The 21,450-nt window shown below is 37.5% G+C and overlaps 1 protein-coding gene across 3 annotated transcripts in view; it reads right to left on the bottom strand.

The window, feature by feature from the left end:
* The window catches only part of TENM2 (teneurin transmembrane protein 2), a 483,546-nt gene that overhangs the window by 61,628 nt on the left and 400,468 nt on the right, over positions 1–21,450 (bottom strand). For 2 of the 3 annotated variants that reach the window (XM_041397945.1, XM_041397946.1), the window contains 3 exons: positions 21,244–21,438; positions 15,713–15,913; positions 13,593–13,805 (listed from right to left, as the gene is read on the bottom strand). In XM_041397945.1, the coding sequence (XP_041253879.1) occupies positions 13,593–13,805; positions 15,713–15,913; positions 21,244–21,438 (609 nt within the window). The remainder of the gene's footprint in view (positions 1–13,592; positions 13,806–15,712; positions 15,914–21,243; positions 21,439–21,450) is intronic. The other variant, XM_041397947.1, reaches the window with a different exon arrangement.

Raw genomic sequence — 21,450 nt, 5'->3', positions numbered from 1 at the left:
TCTATATTTGACAGTTTTTAAGCCATCCTGGGGCAGGCAGGTTGTCACTTCTTCCACTGGGACTGTTTTTCAGGAGCACTTAGGAAGGGAAACACAAGGTAAGAGAGTGGGAGATGAAGCCACAAGATCTGGAGACCACACTGCCTCATCTGCAATAGGATTGTGTGACCAGGACAATCAGTAAATTGAATTAATAAACTCCATTCACTGATTCACGTCAAACAAAAAAGTGCTGAGCTATGTATTGTCAGGATATTTGCTTTAGTTTTAAAAAAAAAATCCAACAAAACAAGGAAAAGCAGAAGCAAGGATCAGGTAAAAGAAATTTCCAATAACTACTACTACTAATAATAATAAATAAATAAAATCTCTGGTCTATGCAAGGGACATCTAAAAGACAATTTGATACAGTTTTGTGTGATTAACTCTTTCTTTTCAATACTGAGAACAGTAGATGCATATAGAACAGTAAATAGATGCAGATGTGAGTAGCTCATAGTATCTCTAAATATAACAAACAGATGTCAAAGAAATCTTTCATTTTCCATCCAGGTTATGACTTTTCTTAGAAAAGTTCCAGGGAAAAGGTACCAGAATATGAGACTGCCCTGAAGACCAGCATTATTGATTCTCAGTGTTCAAATAAAATCAGAATTTCGGTTACCCCACTCTGCCTGTTTCCCATAATTTCACTGGGGTACGGTGTCAATGTCCCTTTTTTATAGCTCAACTGCCACCACGTTTCAAGGAGCAGGTTGGAACCATATTAATTAGGCTTTAATTTAGCTAATCCGATTTGTTCAGAGCTGTGAACCTGAGCAGAGTGCAGCCCTTTCCCACCGCTCAGCACCAGGACAATCCTGCTGGACTTGGGCTGCAGGGAATTTCCAGCAGGTTCCACTCGTGTGCCACCAGCAGCTGACAAGGTGACACCAGCATGTTTCCCAAGGTTTGATGCAGTTTGACTCTGAGATCTCACAGATCACAATCCAGCAAAGAGAACCTGGGACAGCTCTGGCTTTCAGGGTAAACACATGTGTGGGAATATGCTTAATCAGGCACAGTGCACATCCAATTTACTCTAATAACTGCTGTAAGCACTCGGGAAGTTTCTGCAAAAATCCTTTTTAATGGTGTCACTCACAGGAAAAGCTCTCCTGCAGTTCAGTGACACAGCCTGGCTCCTCAAGGTACGAATCTGTCAACACAAGACTTGTATGTGGGTTCTCCAGCACGCTCTCCTGCTTCTCACTCTGAAGGAAACCACTTACCAATTGTAATTATTTCCTAGGCTGGACTGAAGTTACCTAATTCAAGTAAGGGATCAGTAGCAGTAGCCCTGTGGAAGTTCATCTTTAATAAACCTATAATCTTTAGTCATAGGACAATAATTCAGAAGCAATACTGATGAGAACTGACATTTTCCTTTTCACTTCACTGTCATTTATTCATTTTTGAGTGACAACCCTCCTCACATTTCATTACGTTTTTATCTCAAGCATTAAAATAGAGCAAATAAATAATGAAGATCTGGGGACATATTCTGCAAATAATTTTATTAAATCTCCCATATAGTATCAATGGGAATGCTCACTTCAGAAATTAGAAACATTACATACAACCTGCTAGGAATTTTTAAAACTGTAGGGTTTAATATCATAATTTCTGACAAAAATCCTTAATAAGTAGGAGAAAGTGTAACTATAGAAATTGAGTCAATAGATGCAGTCTTCAATGGAAGGCACACATGTTAAATCTCCCCAGTTCTGCTGAATAAATATTTCCCTTTATTAAGCATCTCATACTTTAAAATTTTCCTGCAGTAAATGCTTTTAAATTAGTTAATGAGGATCTTAGAAATTTCATGATAACTAGAAACACAAATACTGGTCAAAGATGACAGATTTTACTTAGCATATTCTTTGTGTATGGAAGATTGAAAGATTTAAAAGAATGGGGATATAATTAGATTGTAATAAGCATTGTCTTAATTGTATTTAAAAAAACCCCAAATTTTCATGTGGAATAGAAATATTAACAAATTTAGAAGACTTTTCAGTGTATCCAAAAAGTCTGCTGACTGATATTTCATTGCTAATTAACCCTTTTGATTACATATATGAAGTACTGTTTATAATTAAAGGTGGGTCTGAGTGATTTTAATTCACTTTTTTATTCAGCATACAAGCGATCAAAATTGTTATAGAATGTACAACAAAAGATTTCAAGGAAAAATCAGCCAGTGTCCATTCAGCTTTTACAAACAGGGTGACCTTGACTTTGATGCCCTGTTCTCTAAATATGGCAGGCTTTCTGCATTCTAAATCAATATTTCTGATTTATTTTGGAAAAAAAAAAGTTTCAAATATTCACAGGACACACTGAAGATATATATGGATTGGTTTCATGATAAAGAATCAATTAATAATGATCCAAGGGAGACAGTAACAAAAAAAGCAGTTTTACCCCTATTCTAAAGCCAATAAAAAGATGAATTGTATCTAAAAATCTGTGTCACTCTACTCCCCCACCCTGATTCAGCTATTAGCAATGCCACATGGGAGCAACATTAACCTTCATTTCAGAATCCTAACAAACTCCTATGCAATAAGTGTCTGTCTTAATTCTAAAGCATCTTTTCAATTGCTTCTGAAACAAGAAAAGGCACATTGCTACTGCTTTTCCTGTACTGTTATAAAGCTACTCTTAGGAAAAAAGTATGGAATAATCAGAATTTGCAAACATTTTAACAAATACATTCACTTTTCAACAACAAATAATGAGTCATGGCTTCCTGCTTACAGCTTTATGGTCCAAATACCTTTATGGTCCAAAAGCAAGGGATTCTGCAATTTAAAAATAAAATATGGAAGGGGAAGAGAACCACCCTTTTTTTTACAGAACTACTTCATTCTGAGCACACTGTCTTCCATTGCAGGACTGAATGCTGTAATGCTAATTCCTCTTCGTTTGAGAGATAAGTGATCTGTAACTCAGCATACACACATTTTGCCTTGCTTTATGGAATGGAAAGCAGTCAGAACATTTTATATTTAAACTGTGCTGAAAGGTGGATGGCAGCATGCTACATCAGGGACTGAGGTCTACTCTTTGGAATTCCCAGTGGTTTAAACAAAAAGTCAGTTCTCTCATCTGTACTAATGTGTCTCTGTTTTTAGGAGAGTCAGCATCTTCTGGGACATTTAGGGGTTTGTGTTTGTACATGCTGAATTTACAAAAATAGCTTCAGTGCTATCCTTGAAGAGCTCCTTCCACAAGAAACTCAGCAATGTCTTATGATTCCTAACAATTGGAAAATCACTGTATTTGAAGCAGCACCACTTTCAAAATCAATAAACCATCATGATCCAGGCAAAAAATGCTATTCCTAAACAGATTTTTTTGTTGTTGTTGTTAATTTGTGCTTTTGGATAATTGTTCACTTAGTATTGCATCTAGCCTAAAATCACAACCTAGCAACCTAGTAATATTCTCCACTACAAACTGATTTAGTTTTTAATTAAAAAGAATGGTTTTAATCACAATTGCACCCTTATATTTACTTCTAAGATACCAAAGTTATTATTCCTACTAATTCTCTTCAGAAGAGGGACTGCACCTTGATGCATCGTGGTTCTTTAGCTCAGTTGTTCAATGCTATGAAAAACTATTTGAAAGAAAATTAAAACATATATGGTCTAGATTAATTATGAATCTTACTTATTTTTCAAACTCTTGAACAACTTTAGTCTTCCAACAGCTACCTAAAAAAATACTCATCTGAAATTTTATAATTAAACAGCGAAGAATTTAATCTTCGTATGGGTTCATGTAAAAATATACTGAAATGTTAGAAGTGTTTATACTTTTCAAATATATGAACAATTAACTATTAGCTCATGTAGTTCATCTACCCTAATCAAGCTAGAACATTTAAAAAGAAATATCTAAACCTTTTCTTGTAGCTATTTTGATGGTATCTTGTTTTACAGCATTTTAAAAGCATGATACAGTCTATTGATGCTGAGTTTGATCAAGCTGCTTTGCACTGAACTGTTAAAAACTACAAATAGAAACTAAAGATACAGTGGGATTAGGAAAAAAGCAATACACTTAGATAGTTTTTTGTCAAAATGATGGCTCCCTAGTTCCAGAATGCAGGACACTTTTGAAGAGGCACTGTGGAACAGAGGAAGTGGGGCAGGACTTGGGGGCTGCTTTGCAAACCGTGTTTGAGAGAACCCAGAGGCTGTTTGACTTGAACAGCTGAGCCGTAGCCCAGCTCCCAAAATCCAGAGTCACCACAAAATCCATCCCAGATGTCAGACGCCACTCATGGGCCACACAGCTGGCTGACCACAGTAAGGCAGGAGTAAAAATATCTTTTAAGTGTCATAGAGTGAGAGGGAGAAAAGCTTTATGTGGATAAGCAGACAGCCATGTCCCCCCTGCCTAAATTTTCATTAAGGATAATGTTTTGATCCATGTCACAGCAAATCCTTCATGAAAGCAAACTTGCTACTTTTCCATGAAAACTGCTTAACTGTTTAAGAGAGCTACTTTTTTTTGAGTGAAATATTTAAGTGTGCAGTGCTCAGGGTCAGCTCTCAGAGCTGAAAATCCCCAGGGAACAGCTGGGCCATGAATCCTTTCTGCTCTAATCCCGTTAGTGAATGAAGAGGGGATGATGACAAACATAGCAACCTCAATTTATCATGTCCTGCTTTTCCTTTGTCTTTCAGCAGCCTGGCTCTGAAGTGCTGATTAATGAGACAGCAGCACTGCTTTGTCTCCATCTATCCCAGCATGGATGTGTTTTGAAGACAACTGACAGCCTGAGATGGACAGTAATACGCCAATCAACACTGCATCACTGAAAACCAGCAGAATGTGCTGGAAATTGTAGAAAGCTACTCAGTTGGGCACAGTTTCTTCTTATTACCTATAAATCAGGTAATACCAACCTCAGGATTATTCCAATTATTTTCACTTTCAACATGAAAAGATGAACATGAACTAAAACTTCAGACCCAAATGCCTCTAATAATATTCAAGTTTATATTCGGCTCTTACATTTCAATAACCCAAATTATGTTTGCAATTTCTTTGGGCAAATGAGATATAGTATATTATAGTATATGATGATTTCTGTTGGACAGCAAACTTTGCTTCTTTTTATATGTATAGAAAGGCTATATGTAAAATTAAATAGGCTGAGGCTACACACAGGAATATTCTCCAGAAGCATCGTTATCCTATTGAGCATTTCATAAGCAGGTCAGAACAGGGATGGAAAGAAAGAAGGAACAAGAGAAAAGAGCTGGATAACATAAATTTTGTAAAAACTTTCTTCAATAAGAATGGCTCATGAAACCTCATAACTTGTGCTCTGAACAAGTCCCCACATTCATTCCTTAAGATCTGTTAAAAAACTATCTAAGTAAGGGCTTTTAGTGAAAGAAGGATGTATCAATATTCAGCATCAGTGTGTATTCATCCTCAGTGAGTAGTTACTGCACAAGAGAGAGCTGACAGCTTCAAGAGAAGCCTTTCAATAGTTTCATTTTTCCCCGAAGCCCTAAATAGATCACACAGCAAAATCCTGAACTGACACCTCAGAGGTTCTTCAGAGACCATTTTTTTCTTTTTATTTCCAACATTAATATTTTTAAGATAACATTAAACTAAGAAAACATTGAGTAGAGAATTTCAAAAGCATCAAATATCTTAGGACGACAAGTCTCTAACTTATAATGCATCCTACTATTAATTTGATACTAAATTGGCAAGAAGCTGGGGAAAAAAAAAACCCAAAACCAAAACCCTTTGCAAAGATTTGCATCTGAAATATTATTCCACTGAGTTTGCAGCAGTCAGGCAAAACACATTTGACTTTATTTGTGTCTTCAAGCATGAAAGATTATGTGAAACTGATACTGACAATGCAAGAATGATACCTTGAGAATGTATGAGCAAGAATGCGAGTGATCAAAAAAAAGGTATCTTTAAAAGGAATATGGACAGCAGGTCTCAAAAGCATGGGAAGCTATTGTTCTCTTTTGTATTTCTTTCTTAGGAGGTATAAATATTATATATATGTACATACATGTCTGTTTCTCAGGATCCAGATCTACCTTTCTGTCTCCATACAATCCCTGCCACTGACCTCTCACAAGCATTCCCATGGCTTTGTTGTTTTGTTTCCAGCAACATTGTGTAATTCACTCCCTTGCTGAAGCTCTGCTTGACACCACAGGGTACAAAATAATACAGAAAATATTATCTGCAGGAGAAGAGAAGATTGTCTGGCTCCAGGAACACTGCTAGGAACAGCATAATCGGCTCTGCCCTTTCAAAAGTTAGATCAGCTCCCTGATTGATTGCCCTCCCTCACTTTTTGTGGTCTTTTAAGAGTTCAAGAATTGGCCAGAAAATCAATATAACTCATGAAAAAAACCCTCCAAAATGAAAAAAAAAGAAATGCGGTTTTAGTTTGGGAAACCATTCACCAGGATCTTCTGGGTGCACCTTTGAAGTACCAGACAAAATGCAGGAAGTTTAGCTGAAAACATACTCATTAAATTTTTTGGGCTAGAAAGGAAAGAAATAAGGTCATGTTCTGCAAATATCCTGTAAAAAGAGAAAGAAAAAAGCTACTCAAGTGTTCTGACACTGAGCTGTGACATGTTTCAATCATTTACAGGAAGCCCTCAGCAAAGAATGCAAACAGGAAAGTTCTTCCTCATGAATAAGCTTGCCTTTCAGCCAAAAAAGATCCCCAGCTGCCCCCTGTAAATTCTGTAAATGGAAAGGAATTCTTTTTCTAAACTCCTTGAAAGTCAAACCACTCTCACTATACAGAAATCTCTACACAGAATGCTTCCTCTACCAAGTATTCATAATCAGCTACCTTGCTCAGCTATGACAGAATTAAGTGGATGTATATTGTAGTTCTGGATTCCTTAGTGCTACAGAAATTACTTTGAAAGTTTACTCATCCCTGATCCACAAAATAGCCAGTATATTTCAATTTTCAGCATAGGAATTTGCAAAGTTACAAACCAGAACCAGAAATCCCAAGCAAGAGCCATCTACATAGTATGGAATCTGGGGACTCTACAGCCAAGAGATTTTATTCAGAAATAAAAGATGACAAAGATGAGGCAACCAACAAAGCACCTCAATAGCAAATATAGCTGGGAAAGATAAGAAGCATCAGATTCCCAGGAAGAAATTTATTTATCAGGTATTTACTTACCAGGAACTCAGACCTTTGCTGAAGCACAGAGATGCTGGACTAGATGAGCATTTATTTATCCAAGTGACGAGTACATTTCCTTGGCTTTGGTTGTAAAATGTAACATGACATAACACATGTTCCCAAAATTCCATCCTGTAAGGTAGATTTCTACCTTTTGAGCCTTTCTGTGTTTGAATGATGGAAGAGAAAATGTGAATGATGTGCAGCGAATGACAGAAATAATTGAGAATATCTCAGGTTGCCTCATGAGGTACCTGCTGCTCCTCTGCTTTGCTGAGGAGGCACAGGGGGAGCAACTCTTAAACTCCAAAGAATGCTTGGCACCATGTTCCCAAAAGGATGCATCAGGAGAAATCTGCTTCCAGGTGTAGAACAGAGGGATAACTGTGTGATACAGGTGATGAACTGGAAATTGCACATTCAGGAACAGCCAACATTTCCAACATTTTTGGTCATGTCTTCATATATATATTACCAACATATTTCAACATCTGCAGTAATGAAAAGTGGTCATGACTTAAATATTCTATGCATTTTTCAAATAAAATGAAAAAAAAGTGCTCCTCCCTCCTCAGAGTGTGCAATCTAAATTCCTGTCATCATTGTTAGAGGGTTTTTTATGCCTTGATAGGTTATAAACTGTTACAGATTAATTTTAAGTTAGAAATCCATTGGAGAAGTCTAATATATCTAGCTTCTTCTAAATTGCTCTTTGTCAGATACGATGGCTTTCCACTGCCTCCTCCCACACACTTTCCATCTCTCCTGAAAATTGCCTCATCTTTGAATCATTACCGTTGTAATTACAACAAGAGAAATCAGTAGTAGAAGAAAAAAAAATCTTTGACACAAAGAGCATTATCATGGGACAAGAATATCTTGCTATATCCAAAGATAACACAATGCCACATTATTAATGTTTCCATTGATTATTGAGTCTGTGATAAGGTAAAGAACTAAATCCTTACACTTTACTTGTGGTATCCATCCACCTGATAGAAAATATAAACATATGTCAAAGCTGGAAAGGTCATCCCAAAGCATTCAGGGGGGAAAAGTTTTTAGTAAACAATTTTTTATTAAAACCAGAGGTGGAATATGTGTTCACCTTTAAAGGGAGAGTATTTAAAATATTTCCCTACTGGGTGTGAGCTTGTTTGGATATTTTAGAGTGGCTCAATATCCACACTGACAACCCATTGTTCTGAAAATACAGATCACATAGATCAGTCTCCCTGGCCAGATAAATTACCAATTCTACTTCCAGTAGTGGCATTGGACTCTTAAAGGGAATGACAGTACAACTCTTAAGGTAGGCCATTAAAAATAAACTCCTTAGAAGGCATTCTTCCTCCTAAGCTCATTTAAAAGGAGACTGGAAGAGAGCTCATAGAGTTCAATGATTTCTGGTGAGGCTGCTACCCCAGGGCAGCAGGATGAATTACCTCTCTTATTCCTAACAAGTGTTTGTCTAAATGGTTCCTAAAAATTCCATTGATGAGGAATTCACAATTTGCTTGGACAACCTCCTTCAGTTTTTCATTTATTGGTAACATGTTTTTTCCTAACACAAATATCTTTTACTATAACTTAAACTTCTTAATCATCCTAGACACAAAGTCCTTTCTTTTTTTCTGTCCATTTTTATGCATCTGAAAATATTAGGTTATTTTCCACCATGTAGGTGTCAGAATCCTAGCTTTTTCCAAATCTTTCTCCTTTATTCAAGGCCTTGAAAACATAGAAGATAAGATACAGAGCTAATACAGATTTCCAAACCCCTTCTTCACTAAGGAACTTGTTCTCCAATTTTGACAGTTTTAGGGCCAAGGACCCATTGGGGGAAAGTTGCTGATCCCCAGCTCTGGAGTTAGATTTCAGAAAGCCCTACCAAGGCCAGAACAGTCTGAGGTTTGTGGCTGGACTTAATGATCTTAAGGGTTTTTTTTCTAAGCTAAATGAACCCAAGCAGAGCCTGAAGAGATGGACTCATCACCTGCTTGTGTTTTGTCAGGCAGGCAGGCAGGTGGAGGCTCAGCTTCAATGTACCAGGGGTATAGATCATTTGCATTAAAAATAATAATAAAAAAAGAACATAAAACATAAGAACTGTCTGGATGAAAATCTGCAGCAGAGTATACATATTACCAAATAGCCTTGAGTACAACCTTCTCCCACTTCTGTCTGAAAAGGAGTGCTTGACCTAACTCTAATGGAGGACATGGGCAGACAAGGGCAAGGCTTGGGAATTCGACAGGCAGCCCCAAAGAAAACCTCACATATCACCTTCTAGTCAGAGCTCACCTTAAAAGATCCATTTGCAAATTTAAATTTTACTTGTAAATATTTAAGATTAAATCCTACTTTCACTGGTCTCCTAGTGAGATTTTTGCCAATAACTTAATAAGAGGCCATGCTCCAGGGATATGAATTACAGATGGAATTACACTTTTAAAACGGTATTTCTGACTGTTTCATAAGATCTCCATATACATCACACTGTCCTTGGAATTCTATCTTGACAGTTTATATGCAGAACATCCTCTGCAAGCATTTAAAAACAACAGTTTTAAACATCCAGATATTATTTTCAGTGAAAGTAACAGATCTGTTTTATAACAGCATGTTTTAAAAAACATTCAGATGATTTAAGGAAAAGCTGAATCCTCCATCTTAAATTTCTGTCATGAAATGGGTTCAAGATTAACAACTTCTATACCTTTCTTTCACTTTGTTATTAGTTTTCCAATATTTTTTTCATCTAGATTACCCTCTATTATTTAGTTATAACTTCCTCCATAATTGCAATCAATGAATAGTAATCACTTAATAAACATATCCTGACAGGTCTATTTTTGCACTGGGAAAAGATTAATTTTCTTTATCACCACTCCTGTAAGCAATTTCTTTTCTTACCTGAAGTAGCAAAGTGAACTGAAGTTCTGCTCTGCTTCGAACAGCAGCTGAGCAAGACCAGACACTCACTCCACTCACTTTTATATTATTTGGATATAGATTTATCAAAATCCGAGTAACTTGGAACATGCATGCTTTTTTATTTGCATTGATTCTTACACATAATTCTATTGCACACAGGCAAAAGCTGCTTTGCACAAACACTGTGCTAGCACTGAGCTCACACTGCTGCTCTGGGGGCATTTTCTGAGTGCTTTTCTTAAACCAGGTAAAACAGAGGAAAAAAAAAGCATTTATATTAAAACTTTTGAGCTTCGATGCTCAATAATGTTTTCTTAAACCAGGTAAAACAGAGGAAAAAAAAGCATTTCTATTAAAACTTTTGAGCTTCGATACTCAATAATAAAATGACAAGAAGTGTGCATTCTGTCAAACATCTATTAAAGCCTCATTTGATATTAAATAGGATAAAATATCCCAAATGAACTTGGATACCTGCAGGTTGCTATGAAGATTTCTTTTCCACTGCCATGTAAATATAGCACAAAGAAACTGGTAAAGAAATACAAACAGAATAAAATGGTTTTTATATAGAAATCTCCATTTCTTCCTCACAGTTCAATTTGTTTTAAGTGGACTTGGCCTAAAGTCACTGGAATCAAAGCAAGTTTTTCTGCTGACTTCATTTCAGACTAGGTGTAGCAAAAATGGAAATTCAGAGTAAATAACCTCTTCTACAAGATTTGCTTTTCCTGCCTTAGGACAAACAGCCTGTGCAGTTTTCAGGTACCTTCCAGAAAGGACTAATTTGTAGCATCTTTTTAGGCAGACACTCCTCAGTAATTCTGACATTAAATGCTGTGTCAAACTTTCAGGTGAAAATGAAACCATAAGGGCAGCACTCTGATACTGAGTTTCTGTAAAATTTAAGTGCACTTTAGTTCTTCACACTGACGTTTAAAACATCTTGAGCAACTCATCATTGCACCAAAGTATCAATTCATTCTAAGCACAAATTTTCCAGGGGTAACTTCTAGAAATTTCATACCAATGCTGACAAAAATGACTTTTACCATCCTTTTCCTCTGAACTCTGTGTTTCAGCTCCATGTAACGCGAACCAGTGGGGTCACACTGAGTTGTCCCTCTGAACTCAATTCCATTCCTGACATCAGCCTTTGTGCTTTTGTAAATGGCCTCAGGACATGACCATGTGAAAATTCCTGCTGATACAGGCCTGTCACAAGAATCTCTGACTGCACAAACTTCATCCATGATAACTAGAAGGGCATACCTCAATTTTTTGCACTAGTCTCATCTTTGCCACAGGCAGGACCACTTTAAGTTTCAAGGAAATCTGTGTAATACACACCAAACAAAAAAAGCTTACACATATTTTTATCACTTTGGAAGTATCACCCTTCCTCTGAAAATAATTGATTAGACACATCTATAATAAGGAAGATATCTAGTTCAAAGCCCTGAAAATTAGGTTTAAAATCTCACTTCAGAGTTCACTAGTTCAGCTTGCAGTTTCCAGCCTGCTTTGAGATCTAGGTAAAAGGTATCTTTTTGTCTGCACAGTAATGAAGACTTTACATACACTAATTACTTCTAAACATCGGCACATTACTAAGAGATTATAAAGCAAAACAAATTTTGTGCGAAGCATCAACTTCTGAAATAAGCAATTATTAAAGAATTTAATGAAAAAATTATATACTAGGCATTTTGTAAAGATCTGGGAAGAACTTTGAAAACAAAATGCCTGGATTAATCTAGCAGAGGTATGTTGATATGATGGAAGTCTGAAAGCAATTATGAAAAAAACACTCTGCATCTGTGCTGGTCACAAAGTGTTCAGTCATAAAAGCTTTGATTTAAATCATATTAGCACAGTGTGGAGGAAGCATGCAGCACCACAACATCAAAGGATATGCCCTGAAAATATGTATCAATTTTTCTTTTTTTTTTTTTTTTTAAATCTCTCCAATAGGAGTATACTTTTAGTTTCCAACTCATGTGTGTGTTGGAAACGGTTTGTATATCCAAAGAGAAATCAGAGGGGAATGAAAAAGAAAAACAACTTGAGGGATGCAAGAATCTCACCATACGTTTAAGTAAAGAAATAACAATTCACTTGTAATAGGACTGTCCCATTAGGGTCCCTGACTGCCACAAAAATCTCAAGTGACCTACTCCGTTCTTAAATTCACAACCTTAAGATAATGAAAGCAACATGACTCTGGATTTGGACTCATCAGATTTCTTCTAAGGCATACTTCACAGTTCTCCAAAAATTCTCTGGAGAAAAGCACACTTGCCTGAACCTCACAGTCTCAGTAGATGGGATACTCTTGTTCCAGATAAATATGCTCAGACTTCTCAGAAGGGATGTGATCACTGAGAATTTCCCATTTTTGATTATAGCTCAGAGAAAATAACAGTTTTCTCCTTTGAGTAAATTTTCAAAACAATCCAAATAGACTGCCTGACTCCTTGTAGAGACAAAATAAAGAACTTCACTTAGGAACAATCAATTCCTCATTCAAGTAAATTTTCAAGCATGGTAATTGAGAGGATAGAACATCATTGCTTTATGTAGGGATGACCTTTTTGAACTTCCCAGGCTGGCAGAGCCCAGCTGAGACTGTGATGCTGATGCTGCAGTGAGCTGCAGGCTCTCAGGGAAGGGGCTCACAGCAGCCCACAGGCTGGCACTGTCTCCATGCAAACAGCAGGGCCACTGTCCCAGCACAGCATGGGAGAACGCCAGGGAGCTGATCCTGTACCAGCAGAACACACATTCCCCAGCACTGAGCCCTGCTCTGGGTGCTGCTGCTGGGCTGTGTTTCACACATGAGGTACAACAGCAGGACAGCATGGATGGGTCAGACTGGGAAATTGAAAAAGAGGCCATTCACACAAAGGAATGCTTAGTTAGGTTTGAAAATCATTCAGGATCAGATGATACTGAGATCTCCTCCATAGTACCACGTGTTGTATTTGTTGATATCACACATGGTACCATTTGTTTCATCTTTACTTATTAATGTGGAATTTGTTGTTGTGTTGTTTTTGTATGGTTTTTTTCCTCTATAAAAAGAAAAAAAAGTCTACAAAAATCATTGTTATTGATTTGAAATGTTAATAATTTGAAATGATTCCAAGAGCCTACCTGCATTTCCCCCAACACATTTTGAGTCAGGGTTGATACCTGAGGGCACTTGGGTCCTTAATGATTCAAATCATTGTTAATGATTTGAAATGATTCCAAGAGCCTACCTGCATTTCCCCCAACACATTTTGAGTCAGGGTTGATACCTGAGAGCACTTGGGTCCTTAAGGGAACAGCCCATTACAGTCCACGACAATAACTATGTCTCTACGATTTATGAAAAGAAAGCAATATGTGCCTGTTTCGGTGCCTGTCGTTTGCCTACCAATGGTGCAGTGCTCCCCATTCCAGCCCTCTCTGCATTCACACTTCCCATCTTTACAAGTCCCGTGCTCCGTGCAGCGGGGGTGGCACACACGCTGGTCACAGCCCGCTCCTGTCCAGCCCTCCTCGCAGCGACAGGCCCCGCCGATGCACACGCCGTGCGTGCCACAGTCCACCGAGCACACTTCTAGGAGAGAGAACAGCAGTCACAGCCAGCCTCAGGGGCCAGGGAGCAGCACAGCAACACGTCTGCTCAAAACTGCACTCCCAAAAGCTGCCCTGCTCACATTCTGATGAAAGCTGGCATTTAATTTGTGTTTAAAAGCAATCTAAATTAAGTCGCGTTGATGCCTTAAGGTTTTTCAAATGCCTTTATATTTTTAAATATTTTAATATAAACACCTTTATTTTTTTAATATATATGCCTTTATATTTTTCAAATCCTGTACTGAATTAGTACAAAACTAAACTCCATGTGAAGTGTTAGCTACTGTTTACACATTTTGCTCAGATGAAAGAATTCCTCTAGGCCTGAAACTCAGGGACACCCTACAGTCTTAGGCCACGAAAAGTATAAACAAAAGTGAATTTGGGGGGAGCAAACTGGGGGAATGTGACTTCATTACCTGAAGCTGTAATTGGAGGATTAACCCCTGATATGTAAATGGACCAAACTTAAAATTTTCTGAAAAACTCATGATCATTGTCCATCCTGGATGTAGTCCCCCTTGGAGACTTTTAAATGCCCAAGGTGCATCTATAGAAAGTCTTTAATAAATAATTACCCACTTTATTCTCTTAACGTTGTCTAACCTCTGTTCTAGGTAGCCACTCCAAAGCATCAGTTTAAAAAAAGCTGCTAATGTGCACTGGACAGAGCCACAAGAGCTGCATCCTCCATACAGACACAAACAAGTGTCACAGGTGCTGTCCCCAACAGCAAAGGAGGCGAGCAGGTGGCTCTGCTCTACTCAAACCTGGACCTCGGGTGATTTTGACAGATATTGATTTGCTAAGAATTGAGACTGAAACTCACCTAAAACTCATTTGGCAGAGAATGGCAGCAATTCAGGGTCATTTAGAATGATGGGTAAAAGTCACTTTCCAAGGAGAGATTTTTGTATTCCTATTACTGACATGGTCAGTTATCTGGTGTCTCACTCCAAAAATTCTACTGCTCTCTGCCAGCTAAGTTTCAGATAAGTAGAAGGGTCTTTTGCCCCATGCATCACCAAACAAAGCAGCAGCAAAACTCTTATTCTTGAATTTTTCTGACTGCTTATCCATAAAGCAGAAAACACATCTTGATATTCATGCCACTGGTAGGGTATTCCAGCTGATTAATCTTAGGAAATAACTGAATAACTGTGAAAAATGTAAATATTGTTTTGAGACACTTGGTTTTGACCTACAGCACCATCTCAAGGTTCAACTGACAATGTAAAAGCAAAATTCCCTGTATTTTTCGCCTATAAACGATGAACATTTTCATTTACAGTTGAGAAACAGAAGTACACTTATGTAACTTTTTCAGTCTAAAAGAGAATCCATGTTAGAACAAAACACAAACTCCCAACCAAATTAAGAACGTCATGAAAATATATATAGAAGCATATCCACAGTTCTTCCCAACAAAATTAAACAAGCCCAAATGGTGTAACAAAGACAACTTTCTCAATTATTACCGCATTTCAAACTCGCCATAGGTATTAATCTTTGAACAAAACAGCAACATGATTGCAAAATGAGGAAAAAACCCTTTTTCTTACTGTGGATGCCATGGGACAGAGAGAGAGAGAGAAACGGCAAGCGTTTCTCACAGCGGCTTGTGAGAATTTTTAGGGGGGTGTAAGGATGTGATAACTTGTCAGTATAAACAATCTGCAGGTGGTGTTTTTCTACTTCATCTTTCCGTTCTTCTCAAGGACGGTGTATGAGGAAGGTGTTTCTGTTAGTTAGCCAATCAAACAGAACGTATCGTATCACTCTATAAAAACCGCGCGGTTCTCTTGAACAAAGCCTTCGTTTGCTCTTTTTGCAGAACTGCCTCCCGCCTGTTCCTGAGTCATTCTTGGTGCAAGAGTGCCATCTTACCAACGGAGCAGTCGGGGCCCATCCAGTTGGGGTCACAGCTGCAGAGCCCCGTGTCGGGCAGGTAGGAGCCGTGCCCGCTGCACTGCTCGGGGCACTGCGCGCGGGGCAGCTCGCAGTTCGCTCCTCCCCAGCCCGGGCTGCACAGGCACTCCCCGTTCACACACACCCCGTGGTTGGAGCACGTCGGGTCCAAGCAGTCCACTGCAGGAGGAAACAAAAAAACGTGTGCAGAAGGGTCACTTCACACGAGGGGGTGTTTGGAAAATGTGCTCCGGAAAGTCTGGACCGTGGTGATAAATAGAGCAAACTGAGGGAGCTGTCCAAGTCATATTAAAACCTGGTCTGAGAATGGGAAAGTGAAGTAATTTACATTTTATATTAAATAAATCAAGTCAAGGGTTTGACTTTGCAATGACAGTTTACTGCAGGAATGCTGTGGTGGAGAAGCATGAAGACTTAAAAATACCACTTAAGTATATATATAGTCAGAGTTCCACACATAAACCTGGAGACATTTCTTCTGAAATACACTGAAGCTCCAATGAGTCATGCAGTGTATTTCAAGTACTAAATAAGTTAATAATTTGCAGTTTTAAAAGATTTTTTACTTGGAGTATCTTTATAAAAACTGCTATTATTACCATTAAAATGTTAGAGCATTGTTTGAACATTAGGACAGCCACTTCAAGTACACAGAAGTCAGAATGTCAGTTGCTTTCAGCTTCATGTAGACTCCTAATTATTTAAGCACTTCTGAATGTTTGATCCATGGTCCATTAGTAGCTGAGCTGTGAAACTGAGAACCCTGGTTACTTCAACGCGTATTCTAAACCAGGAGATTGTTTCTCTTAAAGAAGTAAAACCAGATACAGATATGGAATTCAACCCAGAAACAAGAAAGTGAAAATAGTTATGATGGAAAATGATGTAATGGAATTTCAGTTGCTGTTTCAGTCCTATAAAGGAATGTTACAAGCTGTCTTTCAAATGAACTTTACCAGAAACATTATGAGTTTCCAAATTTTTATCTTATATCATGAATCTGTATAACAATACTATGCTTTACTGCCAATACCCACATGGAGGCTTCACCAAGTACCTTTTGCTGTGGAATTGAAGGTCAAGGTCAAATTAATGTCTTAAACAACTTGAATTCATCTCATGACTGGTATATATCAGCTCACAACAGCAGGACCAAGAATGATTTGCATTCTCTCTTGCTGCTTCAGGAAGATCTGAGTTTATAATGAAAGTTATTTATCTCTAATCTTTTCCAAACTGATCCTTCCAAATTAAGGCAGAGACATTTTCATTCCATCTGATGTGAACAACACTTATCCTTCAAATCTCAACTTTTCTATAAACATAGAGCCTTGTCAAACTATTTTATTTAGTTGTAGAACATTTAAAGCAAGTATATAGATTAGATAAAGACAGAGGATTGAGACAGGTGTGTTCAGAGATGCAATAAAATGAGTTATCAGAATACAGTAGTGTAGAATTCAGAATACAGTATTACAGGAATAAATTACTGTAAAATTTCTTACAAAATTTTCATTTTAATAATGACAATGGGTATTATTTTGGGTTTGCTTTTTCTTTTTTTTCTTTAAGATTTAAAGCTGAGTTAATTGGACATGAAAATATTGTAATACAATTTTGTATTTATAGGTAAATCAAGATTGGTTCGTGGTTCACCTCAAAGTTGATAAATTCATAAACTGTTTTAAATTAGACATAGTGCTTGTCCTGTATAGTTCTTCTTTGTGCTTAGCCAAATTATAATCTGTCTGATGTTTACAATGCATCTTTTGTGCAACTGCTGTTGAACTCAATGGTCACAGAGCTGTGATAAAACAGTCTGACTGAATAAAGAAGTAAAGTACACAAATACTTAGGTAAATCTACTTTAAGGATGAAGGTTACTTCCCCCCAACATTTGGTCTATTTTGGGCTCTTTTAGAATATATATTTTAACAGAAAATGTAGAAGGGTAGTACGTGTATAACATTGTTATAGGACAGCTAACTTTAGGAGATAATGATAAGTCATAATGTACTCTCCTTGTCAGGAATGTATCATCTTCCTTCTCAAATGAAAGCACTAATGAAAGGAATGTAGAACATATGAAAAGCACCACCTTCTGCTACATAAATTAACTGTCTTCCCTCTATCCTGAATTACAGTGCTCATGCAGCTTTGATTTATTTCTACAGAATGAGCCTATCAATGCCCTAAGCCCCCAGTTTCCCTTGTTTTACAGGATAACACACTAAACACCTTTGTCCTTTGTTCCAGACAAATGTGCTTTACAGCTGTTTTGTTCTATCATCTGGGTAAGGAGCAGCTTTCAAAGTTTAAACTGAGGAGAGTTTTTACTCTGAGTTCCAATCTCGTTCTATTTTAATACATGCTCAGAATTATCATCTCGGGCCAGATCCTCGCTGTTGAAATTAGCATAATGTGATTACCTGCAATAGAACTGCACTGACTTGTGTTGCAGAGGTTCTGGCCCTGAGGTGCAGCAGGGTTTACAATGGCATTTAATCAGGAGTTATACATGGACCATCTTTGGTGTTTAAACAAAGGAGAATGCACCTTAGCAAGTACGCTGGGCTTGGAACTCACAGCCCCCTGGCAGCTCAGATCATTAGAGCTCATTTAGTATTGGGCCCTCTGTAGATTTGACAAAAAAAGGTACTGAAAGCAATTTATATCCTTAAGGACAAAAAGGAGGTCAAGGAGTTTTTCAAACAATATGTACCACGAAGTCCCCAAAGAGCCATGAATTACACTTACGAAGTTAAATGTCATTGAAAAATGACTCGACCAGGAAAGTGACAAGAAAACCACCCTTAACTTAACCTAATTTGGCAATTTCACTTGTGTCCCCCCCAAAGTAGACTGAATGAAGCCTGACAAATACCCCACTTTATCTTCTGTGCAAATTTGTTAATAGAAAAACAGTGTTTATGCTGCAAAAATTGTGCATCAAAAATATTGATTTTGGTGTCACTTTCATTTCAGGTAAATTGTTTGAACAATATAACCATGATGAATATCAGAAATAAAAAGCTATTGGGAAGAAAAAAAAAATTGCTGACCCACTTATTCTAATTCAATATCCTAGTTGGAAAATGGCAAATGAATCAACCTTTGCCATTCCTTTTGGAAGTTCAAATCAATAGAGGAGATTTCATATATTATATATAAATATAGAAATATTATTTCTATCATTCTACCATTAAAAGTGTAAAATTTCTATTCATGCAAAAACTTTAACTAAGACTAGATGATTAATTAGAGAGACATCACTTCATACCCTTTCTCCCACAGCACTCGATTAATGTGAGAAATATGTACAAAAGAAATGGAATTTTAGAGTAGAAACATGGTGGTTGATTTTTATTTATTTGCAAATTAATTCATTGACTTATTTATTGCCCAATCATATATGCAAAAGGTTACTTTAACCTTTCTTGTAATGTTATTGGCTCCTTCCAAGTTTGCAATCAATACCTCCTGCCTTTGTAATCCATTTATCTTTTTAGGAAGAAACGGTTCCTTCCAAGCACAGTGTTGATTAAATAATGTATATCCTTTCATCTCACATAGCCATTCACCTCCCAAAAAGCTCTGTTGACTGACAAATTTGTTGTGGTCCCAGTTTTGGCTGGAGTTAACCCAATACCTTTGCAAAAATGCCTGCCCTGACTTTTTCTAGAAATTTCTCTGGAGCTGCTGATGTCTCTGCTTCACCATTCCAAACATTCACCTGACAATAAGATGGATTAAGCACTACAGGAGCCTATTTCTCTTACAGGAGTTTGGGGATCCAAGGTAGATAGATCCATGGGGATCCATGGCCCAGACAGACCACAGCCATTCTAGAGAGCTGAAAGCAGAGAGAGAATTCCATGCAAGTACCTGGAAATTACAATCAAAGTGAGGGAGGAATGGCTGCAAGGTAAAATTTCCTGAATTAAATGAAACAAAGATCATTTTAGGCTATCTACCATAATCTCTCTAATAACACAAGCATTTATACAACAACATAAAATATGATGAAATGTATAAAACTTAATGAGACCAAGCAAACAATTGCAGTTAGTACCAGAAAGAGAGGTTCTGCAGTCCTGGGGAACAGATTGGCTGCTGTAGGGCATGTTAAAGACAGTCTTTTCCATCTTTGATTTTCATGAGAATGATAGTTAAAGTAAGGCATTTCAGATAATTTTTTAATATCTCCTAGTATCACACACTCAGGGTGAACTCAGAACTATAAATTCTAAAGGGAAAAAAAGACATGACAGCATTTTCTGGATATAGTTTAAAATGTAACCCATCAAAAACAATGCAAAACTCTTGGCTTCAACTGAATTCTGGAGAAAAGCTCTAACAACCAGTGTTGAGAGGATTTAGTGGAAGAAGATGACAAGAATGAACTGAACAAACAATTGCAGTCCCACCAGGGAGGATCCTTGTTTTCTTTGTTTTGTTTTTTTTTTTCCTTTTACCACAAATTCACTCAGACTAATGCCAGATCTTGTCCTAAAGGTGATGACTGCGATCCTGACAATAAAACCCTTAGTGGTTTGCTCATCCACAGTTTTCTTCCGTTTCTTTTCTGATGGGAGAGACAGCTGTTCACTATAGGGTAAGATGAAAACTGATACACACAGTATCAATACAGCTCAGCAACCCATTCAGAATAATCCAGAGAGATTCCTCAGTCCTAACAGCACGACACTCCAGCCCTATACTTCAGTACTCGAGCTGCTTCTCTGTTTGCAGGATTAATAAACTGGAGCACAGTAATATATTTTAAAAAGAAAAGCAGTCCAATTTACATTGTGCATTCTAACAGAAAACAACCATTATTGAGCTAAATCTATGACCACATTTTGCATGGGTTATTTTTAAAAATTTGTTCATTCTACATACTCAAGGAATTGGACACTTTGAATTTGAAAAGCTTTTCTGCATCTAAAGGACAGTTATTGTTCGTGTGTGCCATTTACCTTTCCTTAATCCTTAATTTCCTTATGATTGCAGCCAACAGGAGCAATTTGCCCCACATTACGTCTGTAAGTAACATGGATATCCAAGTCTTTCAAATATTTTTCATCAGTTTCTGTCTTAATAGTGATTGATATGTGCTTTGTGTGAAGTTGAAGCTATACAATTTTGTCTACCACTGCTCCTTTTCCCTCAGCATTTCACATCTAAATTGTTCGGTAAACATAATCCATAAGAAAAGATTTTTCTTTGCTCTTCAACAAAGGAATTATTCAGGTTTACTTGTGGCAGACACTCTTAGTACTGCGAAGCAATGTATGCAGAAGGCCTGAAGTTTGGTCTGAACTCTGATAGATCAGTAAAATTGTGGTGGACTACATTTTTACCCTCTTTTACCTGCTACAGCAGTTTTATGCTTACATTTTTATTCTATTCATTCCTTTTTTCCTAGCCATTAAATAACTCCCAAACCCAGAAAACAAACTAACAATAGAGAAGAAAAGATATCCTACCTTCCTCACAGTTTTCTCCTTTATAGCCCACAGAACAGACACAGTTCCCTTCGATGCAGGAGCCATGACCTCCACATGAGGGGTCAATGCACTGGCTGATGGGCACGTCACATTCTGGACCTTTCCAGCCACTGTAGCACAAGCAGGTGCCTTTGGAGTACTGACCATTGCCACTGCACAGAACGGGGCAGGCAGCTGGAAAACGGA

The sequence above is a fragment of the Onychostruthus taczanowskii genome, unplaced genomic scaffold, assembly GCF_017590055.1.
Source record: "Onychostruthus taczanowskii isolate IOZ18803 unplaced genomic scaffold, ASM1759005v1 scaffold14, whole genome shotgun sequence".
Classification (NCBI taxonomy): domain Eukaryota; kingdom Metazoa; phylum Chordata; class Aves; order Passeriformes; family Passeridae; genus Onychostruthus; species Onychostruthus taczanowskii.
This window is presented reverse-complemented; position numbering and strand designations above follow the sequence as displayed.